Source organism: Neoarius graeffei, chromosome 10 (assembly GCF_027579695.1).
Source record: "Neoarius graeffei isolate fNeoGra1 chromosome 10, fNeoGra1.pri, whole genome shotgun sequence".
NCBI classification, from domain to species: Eukaryota; Metazoa; Chordata; class Actinopteri; order Siluriformes; family Ariidae; genus Neoarius; species Neoarius graeffei.
Genome location: NC_083578.1, coordinates 69,039,975 through 69,053,362, shown reverse-complemented (window position 1 = coordinate 69,053,362; position 13,388 = coordinate 69,039,975). Strand labels below are relative to the sequence as shown.

Below are 13,388 nucleotides of genomic sequence, written 5' to 3'. Positions count from 1 at the left end.
TATCAGTGTCAGCCCTGTGATGACCTGGCGACTTGTCCAGGGTGTACCCCGCCTTTCGCCCGTAGTCAGCTGGGATAGGCTCCAGCTTGCCTGCGACCCTATAGAACAGGATAAAGCCGCTAGAGATAATGAGAGAGTGGCAGGACCGACTGATATTGTAGTCGGGATTATAGTTGTGGTGTGACTATTCCAGACTGGAACTAAATTCAGGCAGAGGTACAATCATAGTTGGAGTTATAGTTATCAGTGTTGTGGGGCCGGGCCCTTAGGCTGACAGTGTTTCTTTATAATGGCTCCTTTTTTGCTTTTATCTCCATCTGTCTGTCTGTCTGTCTGTCTGTCTGCTAGAGGCTGGTATTGTGTGGTCCAGTAAAGACTCCAGGCTCTCAAATGAGCGCAGCGCAGTACCTGCAGTAAGTTATGCACTCTTCTATACATACAAAACTTGCTATGTATTTTAGTATTTTAATGAATGCATCAGTACTTACCCTGCATTGCCAGTTTATCAGGAAAACCTACTACGTTCGTGTACAGCATCATGACTGTACCGGATGCATTAGAAGCACACGCACTCCCAGAACACCACGATTTCAGTGTAATCACTGTGCACCAGAAACAGTATGGAAAAAACCCAGAGGTAGAAATACCAACACGGTCAGTATAGTCTGTAAAATTTGGCACAGACGGTTCCTCAACCTCCACGAGTGACGTGAAGCAGTCTCAAAAAGAGCTGTGTGTGCAGTTAATCCTGCGCATACAGCTAATATTTTTTCTTTGTACCTGCCTATGAGCTTTTCGAATGAATGTAGATCGTTCGACCCAAAATATAAACAAACTAGTAATTTAATTTCAACAACTGCAACTCAAACCAGATAGTTACTAAAGATATTGTTAATGTGTTACACAGTACTGTAATGTTATTGAACTTGGTCTTTTGTTTGTCTCGCAAGCTTTATATCTGACCAGCTGCTCGTGCCCACATTAAATTAAAATCATGTTTGCATCCTGTGGGTTCTCAGTCCTCACGTAAATCTTTAGTGTCCACTTGATGATATAGTGTGTCTTTCTCTCTCACTCACTCACACGTGTGCGTGCGCGCGTGTGCGCACACACACACACACACACACACACACACACACACACACACACAGTGCCCTTCATGATTATTTCCCCTCCTGTAAAAATTAGTAAAAGGGTGGTTCTCCACTATAGTTGCAAATTGGTGTCACCTCACTTAACAAGTATTCTGAGACCAGGCCTTTAAATAAAATCAGGGTGTCTGTGTTCATATGCCTTCCTATTGATTATAAAAATTAATTGATATTAAATTTTATCCACTCAAATATAATAGTGGGCGGCACGGTGGTGTAGTGGTTAGCGCTGTCGCCTCACAGCAAGAAGGTCCGGGTTCGAGCCCCGTGACCAGCGAGGGCCTTTCTGTGCGGAGTTTGCATGTTCTCCCCGTGTCCGCGTGGGTTTCCTCTGGGTGCTCCGGTTTCCCCCACAGTCCAAAGACATGCAGGTTAGGTTAACTGGTGACTCTAAATTGACCGTAGGTGTGAATGTGAGTGTGAATGGTTGTCTGTGTCTATGTGTCAGCCCTGTGATGACCTGGCGACTTGTCCAGGGTGTACCCCGCCTTTCGCCCGTAGTCAGCTGGGATAGGCTCCAGCTTGCCTGCGACCCTGTAGAACAGGATAAAGCGGCTAGAGATAATGAGATGATGAAATATAATAGTGTTGGTAGAATTTTTCATTGGAAGTACCCAAGGGGGTCCAAAATGTGTGTCTCATACATCCCAGAAGGAAAATAAACCCTTGCTGAAAAATATTTATTGGTGTTATTATTTTGTGTCACCCATTTAAATATGATCAATATTGTCCATGCAGCATGAAGAAAAGCACATTTTGAAAATATTTCCAATACTAGTCAGAAATTTTCCCGCCAAGAAATTGATTTTTGGTGTCCCAAGTAATTAAGTCAGTAACACTAACAGTACTAACTACTAGAGACACCTGGGGAAAATGGACAGAACTATTCTACTGAGATGACTGCAGTGCATTGTGGGAATCCCACAAGTTCAAGGGAGGGAAACATTGAATTTCATATTGTGGTAGTTTTCCAGCATTGTTCAGGTTTGTATGGCAATTTTTAACAGAATTTATAATAGCAGTCAATACACTAATGCCGCTTTTCCACTACAAACGCGGCTGAGCCGTGCCGTGCCGAGTCGAGCTGAGTCGAGCTGAGCGGGGCTGTTGGAGTTGCATTTCGACTACAACCGCGCTGAACCGTGCTGGCTGGAAGTGGGTGGACACATTGGGTGGAGTTAGCGAAAGTGCGTGGACGTCACGTGATGTCGTTAAGCAGCGCAAACAGTGACATCAGTGACAGTGGCGGAACAAGTCAGAGCCGGGCCGGGGGCGGGGCAAATGACCGGGCCCTTTATTAAAGCTTATCATAACATCATTTTAGGCTACAAAATGTCCGCAACTGCGGTGTTTACCAATTTCAACACTACCGGGTGCAACTATGTTATTTAGTACATCAAGTCCTTCAAACGAACATGTAACTCAGAAACAAAAAACATTAGGATACTGTACATGGCTCATAATAAAACATCAATAGCCTATACTGCGCACATTATTTGAAGGGCATACGAATGAGCGCTCAGAGGTTGCAACGGTGACAGGAAGAGTCAGAAATAAAAGGAGGGCGGTGCAAACCTCACTGAATGCACTGTGTTTACCAATTTCAACACTCCGGGGTGCAACTATATGTTATTTTGTACATTAAGTCCTTCAAACGAACATGTAACTCAGAAACAAAAAAACATTAGGCGACATACTGTACATGGCTCATAATAAAACATCAATAGCCTACTGCGCGCATTATTTGAAGGGCATACGACGAGCCTTGCGCTCCGCGAACTCGTCCACGATGCTCTGTATGTCACTGATTCAGTGATCTTTTAAGCGGTAGTCTCACGACCCGAATAGTAAACAATAAACATGGAGGACATGGTGTCGTTAGTGTTGCTGGTCTTGGTGCTGTGGCTTGTTGTCACCAACAACGCCAACAGATACTGGCAAGAGCGTATAGATGAGGCGAGGCGCATAAGGCTTCAGAAATTCTCGTAATTCGTAATTATTATTCTTCCGGGTTTGCAGTGTTTACAGATCCCAGCGCGCTCGCGGGGCGTGTGGGCATGTGAGGACACGCCTCCTCACCAATCAGTGCACAGGGGAGTGTCTGCTCACGCCCCTAGCCTCACTCGGCACGGTTTGGCTCGCCTCAGCCCCACTCCAAAACGGTGCGAGTTTTAGGGGCTAAGCAGGGCTGAAGCGAGCTGAGTCGTGCTGGTTTTTGGTAGTCGAAACGCGAGCCGTGTCGGGCTGAAGTGAGCTGAAAAAGGGTAGTGGAAAAGGGCCATAACACTTCTAGAATGATGTAGGCCCAGCTTTGTCATGAAAACATGTTTGTGCCATGAATGTGAGTTAGAAGACCTTTCAACTAGACTACAATGCACAGGCATCATGTACACATCTGCACCCTGGTGACCAGATGATGAACTATTTGTCCATACACTAACACCGGGGTCTGTTTGTGTACTGACTATTGTGTTAGTGTATTGACCAATTTGATAGGATGACAGTTTGATGTCTCTCGATCCCTTTTGTCAACCTACTAGTATATAGGCCTATACCTAGTACATGTATCCTACCAGGATATCTTTAAAGGTTTTCTGATTAGGCCTAGTCAATTTCTGAGAGTGTCTGTGTACTGACTTAAAAATTTGAATTGCCCCCCCCGTACTCACCTTTTACACTCTGTTAATTTTACTTCCAGCTTCCCCTACTTACTACCTGGTTGAATGATTTGATCTTTACTGTTCTGCTCAAATAATCAACTTCGTTGTCTTATTTTTGAACATGTCAGTACACAAACATGCTGTCAGTACACAAACGCTGCACCCTTTTAATACATATACCGTATTGGCCCGAATATAAGACGACCCTGAATGTAAGACGACCCCCCCCTTTTCCAAGTTCATCTTTGGGGAAAAAGTTTTTTGAAGACCAAATGTTCATTCATATAAAGCGTATTTATTTCAAAATTCTGTTTAAAATTAGAGGCTTTTGTTTTTCACATTTAAATAGAGGTCATTTCAGTCTCATTTCCGTGAACACTTTTCATAGAAGTAAAAAAAGAGGCTAAACTGCAGGCTACTAGACAAGCCAAATTAAAACATTTAAATTGCATTAATTCAACAAATTTGTCAGGTTTAGATTGAAAGTTTATAAACTTCAGAATGTCAATGCATTAACTTCCCATAGCCTACGGGTATATGGAATAAATTTGCAGAACAGTGCAAATGCTTTAAACAATGCATTAAACAATACATTAAGGTTTACAATAATAAACAACTGAAACAATGGAAAGGGTAGTTTGCTAAATTACAGCTACTCAGCACAGAGATCCGCAGCCTCACTTTGCTCACTCTCACTGTCCTCACTTTCACTTTCGTTTTTGGCGGCATTTTGTCTAGTCCGCGAATTTAAGACGACCCCCCTTTTTAAGAGCTATTTTTTACAACAAAAACACCGTCTTATATTCGAGCCAATACGGTATTTATTGTGATAAATATACATTTTCAAATAGAATTATTTATAATAAGGCCCAGATTTGTAATTGGGGTCAATTACATTTTGATTTTGGTCAGAGATTATGGATTTATTAGGCATTTCAGAGACCTGCTTGTGTACTGACAGAGACAAGGGCAACCTTGACCTTGAAATGACCTTGACCTTTGACCTTGAATTTTGCCATATCGAGCAATAAGAAGATACTTTGATAAAACTCCAAAATTGGCTACCAGAATTCTGCCTTATGAACTTATCAGTTTGCTCAAGGTCCATATCCCAATTTGCAACTATAGTCGAGAACCACCCAAAAAGGGTTAAGGGAAAAAAAAAAATCTACCTTTTGGTGAAGTCGCTTTATCTCACTCTGAAAAAATGAGAAGAGTCCAACCTCTCTCTCTCTCTCATTATCTGTAGCCGCTTTATCCTTCTACAGGGTCGCAGGCAAGCTGGAGCCTATCCCAGCTGACTACGGGCGAAAGGCGGGGTACACCCTGGACAAGTCGCCAGGTCATCACAGGGCTGACACATAGACACAGACAACCATTCACACTCACATTCACACCTACGGTCAATTTAGAGTCACCAGTTAACCTAACCTGCATGTCTTTGGACTGTGGGGGAAACCGGAGCACCCGGAGGAAACCCACGCGGACACGGGGAGAACATGCAAACTCCGCACAGAAAGGCCCTCGCCGGCCCCGGGGCTCGAACCCAGGACCTTCTTGCTGTGAGGCGACAGCGCTAACCACTACGCCACCGTGCCGCCCAAGAGTCCAACCTTTTAATTGAAATTAAACTTATTCAGAGAAAAACAAATCCCTTCTCAAGAAATATTTTCAACAAAAACGCATGTGCCACTATTATTAGCACGCACCCCTGCATTTAATACTTTGAACAGCCTCCCTTTTCCAGTAACACAGCACTGCGTCTTCTCATGTAACATTTTCTAAGGTTGGAGATACAGAACAGGGCATCTGAGACCATTCCTCTTGACAAGGAATCCAAGGAAAAGTCCTGGCCCTGACAACATCTGTGGTAATATCCTGAAGCACTGTGCAGAACAGTTAGCCCCTGTGTTCACTGACATTTTTAATCTCTGTAAAGTCCCTACCCTGTGGAAAACATCTACAATTGTACCTGTGCCAAAACTGCCAAGACCCAAGGAGTCCAGTGACTTCCGACCAATAGCGCCGACATCCTTGGTCATGAAGTGCCTGGAGCGTCTGGTAAAGCGGTACATTGTATTCCAAACTCACCGTCTTATGGACCCCCTGCAATTTGCTTATCAAGCCTCCAGGGGGGGTGGAGGATGCAGTCTTGACATTAATGCACCTTCTGCACACTCACCTTGAGAAACCAAAGACTCCTGCTAAGATTTTATTTGTGGACTTTTCATCTGCTTTTAACACCATGGAACCGAAGATTCTTGCAGATATTTTAGCCAATGAATTTTATCTTAATACAGGTATTATTTATTGGATCATGGACTTTCTTAACAGTAGAGTCCAGCGGGTCAGAGCGGGCTCATTTCTGTCTGATGTGATGACAACATCCACAGGTTCCCCACAAGGATGTGTTTTATCGCCTTTATTATTTATCTCATCTCATTATCTCTAGCCGCTTCTTGTATACAAATGCATGCACTAGTACTTTACAAAACAGGCATTTTATTAAATATGCGGATGATCCTGTATAGTGAGCCTTCTCCAGGAAGGGGAGGTAGATCATGGGCCAGTTTTAGACTTCTTTTTAGAATGGTGCAATAAGTCTCACTTAATTTTAAATACCAATAAGACTAAAGAAATGTCCATAGATTTTAGAAAGTCACAACAATCCACCGACACCGTTATTAATGGGGAGACTATTCAGGTTGTCATAAACTACAAGTACCTTGGTGTTGTGCTAGATAATAAGCTTAAATGGGACTCATGGACTGATCTTTTGTACACTAAGACACAGCAAAGAATGTACTTTTTAAAGAAATTGCTTGTTTTTAATGTTAACAACAAAATGCTCAATGTTTTATACTGCTTTTATTGAAAGTGTTTTAACTCGCTGTATCATCTGCTGGTTTGGAAATGCCACTGAGTCACAGAAAAAGACAATCAGAAGGACGGTTACAACTGCCAGCAAGTTACTTGGGATCACTTTTCCAAGTATAGAACAAATTTATAAAGATAGACTGGTGATAAAGGGAAATAATATTGTTTGTGACTTCACACACCCTTTGGCCTCTTTTTTTTTTTTTTAAACTACTGCCATCTAGGCGTTGTTTTTGTTCACCCTTTCTGACTAAGAACAGATCCAAATTTTCATTTATACCACAAGCCATAAAAGCCTTAAAGTGCATATTCTGGACCAATTTCATTTTTTTTTTTTTTATATGAAAGTATGTCCCTTTACACACTCATCCAGAAGGGTAATTTTGCACAAGGCCATCTGTCTACAGCAGAAAAAAATAAAATAAAACGCGTCTGGAAAAATCCCAAGGGAGTCTGGAGCCAGAATCATGACGTTACAGGGCTTGAAATTCATATATTTTTTTCACCAGCCAGCCGGACTAGTTACCTTCCAAAGTAACTATCCAAACAGAAAATCAACTAGCCAAAATTTGTTCATGTATGAATTTTACTTTTGTCAAAAACAACACAAAAGAGAGTAGTTACCATTGTTCATGACTAATGTGCATTTATTTCAAGACCCGAGTATTTTGATACGGGTTTTTTTGCACACTTTTTTTTACAAATTGTCATTTGCTGTTCCACGTCCTCGTCACGATATCCAAAAAAATGCCAGATGACTGACCCCTTACTAGTTCTTTCAGGAACCAATTCGTCCGCTTCCATTTTTAATTTGTCGCTGAAATTGACCGAGCTTACACGGTAGCCTATGCAACATCAGTGATTGCACGAACTGAGTCAGCGCTGTAAACCAAAACTAGAAAATCTTCCCGCAAGTTCCTTTCAGCACCTAGATGTCGCCCAGGATTGGTTGGTGAGTGCGTGACGTTATTGTTTTTTTTACCCTTAGGCAGCCTCTCAAGTTACTGCCTGAGGGATAGGGAGAAAACCACCGGAAAATGTTTTAAACAAACGCAACAAACATGAAACAAATGCAAGTCGGCAGATGACCATAAAATACTCGATAGTTACGATATAATAATTTTATGTATCTCACACAGAATTTTCAGAGATATATCGAGTATATTCGATATATCGCACAGCCCTAGTCTGAATCTTCGCTTCATATATATATTTTTTATTTTCAACTAGCCAGCCGGGTTGGCTAGTGACAGGAATTACCCGCCGAATGACAAATTAAGTCACCTCGGGCGACCGGACCACCGTGAATTTCGAGCCCTGCGTTATCTGTAGAAGCGCAAGCAAGCTTTGCACGGTTTCAGTGCACAGCCTGTGTAGACCAAGCGCTCCCATTTCTCTCTCATTGTCTGGTCTTTTGGAAAACGATGAGTACTAATCCCATCAAGATTGGTGTTGCTACACCCTCCTACGATACGTCTGTTAACCATTTTAATAATTATGAGATAACGTTGAAGAAATTTGCAGAAAACCACCAGGTCGTTTTCTTATAAACAAACCAGCGCTGATGTAGGATTCAGAAGGAGGTGTCCCGCAATCCCCAGATTGACGTCACGAATATCAATGTTTCCCGGGAAATCCAAATGCCAAGTTTTTTCAGAGCCGGACCAATTCGCCTCAAATGGCTTGATTTCAACTGAATTTTTCTGGTATTGCGCAAAGTAAAAAAATTGCACAAAATGCAAAATGTGACAGATATTTAACCAAAGTTTAATATAAAATTGGAGAATTACATTGATCTTGCTCCTGAATTTACCCATGATATGCACTTTAAATCAGTTGAAGTAGCTAGATGTCCAGCTGGTCTGGCCATACCCAATGGTGCATAGTGCATTGTAGGTGTGATGAATGTTCTCTGTGTTATTTCTCTTGGTGTCTGATGTATGTATTATGTGTTTGTATTATATGTTTGACGTTCTGTCATGAAGTGCCTTGTGATTGTGCTGCAATCCCAACTGCCCCTCAGGGACAATAAAGTTATCTTCTACTACTACTACTACTACTACTACTACAACAACAGTCTCTGTAGCTCATCCCGGGTCCTTGGCCCTCTCTTGTGCAAATAGAAAGTGACTCTATTTGTGACTCTCTTCAGCTCAGCCCACAGATTTTCAGTGGGGTTCAGGTCTTGGCACGGAGATGGCCTGGGCAGAAGCTTGACAGGCATCCACCTAATCCAAATTTGTAATCCCTTTTCTGCAGTCAGACTGCTGGGTGGTGAAGCATGCTTCACCATTCCGGAAAACGTTTCCACTGCGCCAGAGTTCCATGGCGTCATGCTTTACACCACTCCAGCCAATGCATGGTATTGAGCATAGTGATCTGAGACTTGTGTACAGCTACATTGCCATGGAAACTTTTTTTCGTGGAACTCCTCATGCACAGTACTTGTACTGATGATGTTTTCAGAGGCAGTTTGGACCTCTGTAGTGAGAGATACAAAAAAGGATAGGGGATTTTTTTTTTTTTCTCTTTTTTTTTTTTTTTTATAGACTATGCTGCACACTTAAGCACTCTGTGAGTTTGCATGGCCTGGTGCTTTGTGGCTCAGCTGTTGGTAAACACCTGCAGTTCACAATAATAGCACAATACAGTTGACTGGGGCAGATGTAGCAGGGCAGAAACTTCACAAACCAACTTGTGACAAAGGCGCCATCCGAAAAGAGTGTCGAGTTTAAAGTCAAGGGCGCTTCAGTACAACCGGTTCGACTGCCAGTGTTTGTCTATGGAGCTTGCATGGCTGTTAGCAAAAAGTATGGCCGAAACATATGAACTCAATAATTAGGATTTTATATACAAATAATAGTGTTTGTGGGTGGCACGGTGGTGTAGTGGTTAGCGCGGTCACCTCACAGCAAGAAGGTCCGGGTTCGAGCCCCGTGGCCGGCGAGGGCCTTTCTGTGTGGAGTTTGCATGTTCTCCCCGTGTCCGCGTGGGTTTCCTCCGGGTGCTCCGGTTTCCCCCACAGTCCAAAGACATGCAGGTTAGGTTAACTGGTGACTCTAAATTGACCGTAGGTGTGAATGTGAGTGTGAATGGTTGTCTGTGTGTCAGCCCTGTGATGACCTGGCGACTTGTCCAGGGTGTACCCCGCCTTTTGCCCGTAGTCAGCTGGGATAGGCTCCAGCTTGCCTGCGAGCCTGTAGAACAGGATAAAGCCGCTAGAGATAATGAGATGAGATAATTGTGTTTGTGTATCAATTCTGTTCAGATTAAGAAGAGCTCAGATGAAGGAAGCTTCAGAAATGAAATATGGTGAGCAAGTAGAAGGTAAGTGCAGGTGAACGAGTCAAGGTGGCAAGAGAGGAAGTGAGCTCAGTGTGTGTGAGCATTGTCCATAAGAGCTACGTGTGTGTGTGAAAGTGACTCTATTTGTTCTGGTGACCTTGTAGGACAGACTTGGGATGACATCATCAGAGTGATGACTTGTGCCACAGTGAGATTTGAGCTGCTTTCCACAGCACACACGAGCCCAGTGAGTGTGTGTTTGAGCACATATGCATGTATGTCTGCACGCACTAGAGTATTCCAGTAACTCATTATTATATGACTGAAGAGTGTGTACTGTATGTGTGAAAGGTTGCGGTTTTATTTGTTTATTGTATTTTTATACAGTATTGAAGGTCATTGTAGCAGAAATGACTGAAATCTCTTGCTGACATTGTTTTATTAGGTGACTCTCGATGTACAGCGTGAAGTGGGCGTGTCTACAAAGGGTCCCAGGGGAGGAGTCTTTGTTATGTATAACTGTGCGAGACTACACACGTTGTTCAGCAGCTATGAAAAAGGTGTCGAGCAAGGTACAGCACATGCACGCGCACACACTAGGGCTATCAGAACAAATTTCACTGTTTGAATTCTATCAGAAAATGTAATCAGATTTATATATTTGAAGGCCAGAAGTGCACATTTAAATGTTTTAATATTCAAAAATGCATAATTCCTTTTTGTTAACTGACCCCTGTTGCTTTATACAAGAAAAGAGGATATATAAAAGGAGAACTGAAGTCATTTTTAAACTTGCTTTATTTCTTAATTAACGTGTTATTCAATTACGTTTTCGGTTTTAGTAACCTTATATCGTGGCTCGTATTGGCAACTAATTGCAGTTAAATATGATACTTATCGGCCTGTTCGGTTTTTAGCCGTGTTGAATGTAGTTCGTTTGGTCCACAGCAGGCGTCGCTTATCTGCGTGATCTTCACGAGACTTGTGCGAGACTTCGAAACGTGAAGTGTCAGCCAGGTGTCAGTGCCGCCATTTTGAAAACTGTTTTCCAAATGAAATATTGCACAAAAACGAGTTTAAATGACGATTACTGCCTACTTTATTCAAACTTTCCTGATTGCTATCAAAACAAACAAAACTTCTGGCTTGATTACGTCAGCATTCGAAAGAGGGCGCGTGCGTCTTTTGACAACGTTGGCAGATGTCGGTCACTTTGATTTCCGCTGTACGTTTTACTTCCGTCCTACGATGTCTCGTACAGGTCTCAACGAATCTCGTTTACAGCCATTGCTTTGACATATGGACTGATATATTACAGAGCATATTTCAAACATTTATAACTTACTATAGCAGTGACAAAATAGCGATCAAAAACGCATTCCTATATTTAATAAAATGAGAAATAGAATTTTGATTAGAAAAAAATTTGCCTTCAGTTCTCCTTTAACAGGCACTCGGGGGATGAGTACCATTTGCTGAATCTCAAATTTGATATTAAATTCTATTGGACTGTGTACTAAATGGTTACACCCTGTGTAGTGAGCACAATACTGTGATGAATAGAAAACCATTTGCTAAATATCAGCAGCAAACTCAATTTTCAAACAGGTTAATGTTCCCATTATGTCATCAGGATCTCATCACTATTTTTTTTTTTTGCTTAAATGTGATGTACCCCTTTTCCACAAGCTGACACAGTTCCCTGAGGTCCTAATGAAATGTCTGTGATATGCTTTGGTCAAAATACCACAAGGATAAAGCACCACAGCTCCCTTCTCCCCTGGTCTTAAGGCCAATTTATGCTGACAACCCAGTCCTCGCAGACGGCGCCGCAGATAGCGTCTGCGTAGCCCCCCCCCCCCCCCCCCCCCTTCGCAGATGCACCTCCCAAAAATTGTGACCACCGCAGACAGCGTCGCAGACAAGAGGGCTCTGATTGGTCCACTCTACATCCGCTGTACACGCACTTCCGCTTGCCTACTTTCCCGGTTTGGTTTGTTTTCACTACCGCCATTTTTAAAAACACGAGCGAAGATGGAGCAGCACGAAGAGCGGTTGATCGAGGAAGTGAGGAAGTACGTACATCTATACGACTCCAGTTCTAGTCATTATAAGTAACCGGAGGATAAACGCTCCACTAACCACACCCACCAACTACTCCTAGCGATTTCGCGACTTCGCGCCCCCTTGCGTTGTAGCGGTGAATAACATCGCGCACGCCTATTACTCCCCGCTCAACGATAAATTACAACCGTCTGCGAAAAGCTGTCTGCGAAAGCCTTGTCGCAAGAGCATGCAGAGGCCTTTAACAGCCCTGTTCAAAACGGCCGATTTGAGTGAACGTTCCTTTAAATGATGACAAGCCACTGCTCACCCCACCCACTCTACTGCCAGCCAATCAGGCATCACTTTTCTCATGAATATTCATTCACAAAGGCAGTTCTCAAGCCATGAATAGGGAGATTCAGATAATTCTAATGATCTCCCGTTGTGACATAGAAAGGGGAGCCAAATCCGAACTGCTTGTTGAAGCACGTGTTTTCTGAAACTGACTGGGTGTCTTATTTCAGAGTTTGTGGGTTGGTAGTCACTTCAGATACCCAAATGTATGTGTACAAGCACTGAAAAAGTGAGTTTTTCATAATATCTCCTCTTTAAGAAAACAGAATTTTCCCATTCCAATGTTTCTGACATGAACAGTGTGTGGTGGTGTTTTTTGTTTTTTTTTTAAACGATGAACTCGTTAAAATTCATGTGCAGTGACTTTTCTGCAGGCATCTACCCCGAAATCCCTGCAGGCACAGAGTTGGATTTTTCCTCTCTAAAAGAAGAGGTAAATTGACATGCCATTTGATTTTATAGAGTCCTAAATAAAGCATTTTAGGAATAATTAAAATACTTCAGTCCTTACAGTAAAACTGTGTCTCCACTAGGGGGAGTGGCTTCTTCTTTTCAATTACCTTATTCCATTCTCTGAGCTTCTGGACCTATCGGGACAGACGCTGGAGCTGGATGGGGCAGGAGCCAGGGTTAATTTAAGAACAGAGCAGGTTTGTATTTGCTGGTGAATGCTTACGGGAGTGAAAGTATTTGTGAAACGCCATTAGATGTGTGCTTTTTGTGTGTACGCTTTGCTAGTCTATGTGAAAATGCGGTGTATTTGCTCCAAGAATATTTTCACACGTCATCTTAGATTTTTACGTTAATTAGAAGGAAAATAATATATAGTCAGTACTGAACTTCCTTGTCAGTATTTGTCTGTTTTCTTGTGCAGGTCTGCAGATTCCTGGTGTCTCTCAGTAAAGACTTTAGTTCATATTATAACAGAGTTCATGTACTTGGGGTAAGACGTGTGTGTGTGTGTGTGTGTGTGTGTGTGTGTGTGTGTGTGTGTGTGTGTGTGTGTGTGTGTGTG

At 42.6% G+C, this 13,388-nt stretch overlaps 1 protein-coding gene across 1 annotated transcript in view; it reads left to right on the top strand.

Moving 5' to 3' along the window:
• Positions 1-13,388, top strand: part of dalrd3 (DALR anticodon binding domain containing 3) — a 29,656-nt gene that overhangs the window by 14,318 nt on the left and 1,950 nt on the right. Inside the window, exons 6-12 of the mRNA XM_060932173.1 lie at positions 349-413; positions 9,957-10,015; positions 10,138-10,220; positions 10,419-10,545; positions 12,748-12,806; positions 12,907-13,023; positions 13,248-13,316. Coding sequence (XP_060788156.1) covers positions 349-413; positions 9,957-10,015; positions 10,138-10,220; positions 10,419-10,545; positions 12,748-12,806; positions 12,907-13,023; positions 13,248-13,316 — 579 coding nt within the window. The remainder of the gene's footprint in view (positions 1-348; positions 414-9,956; positions 10,016-10,137; positions 10,221-10,418; positions 10,546-12,747; positions 12,807-12,906; positions 13,024-13,247; positions 13,317-13,388) is intronic.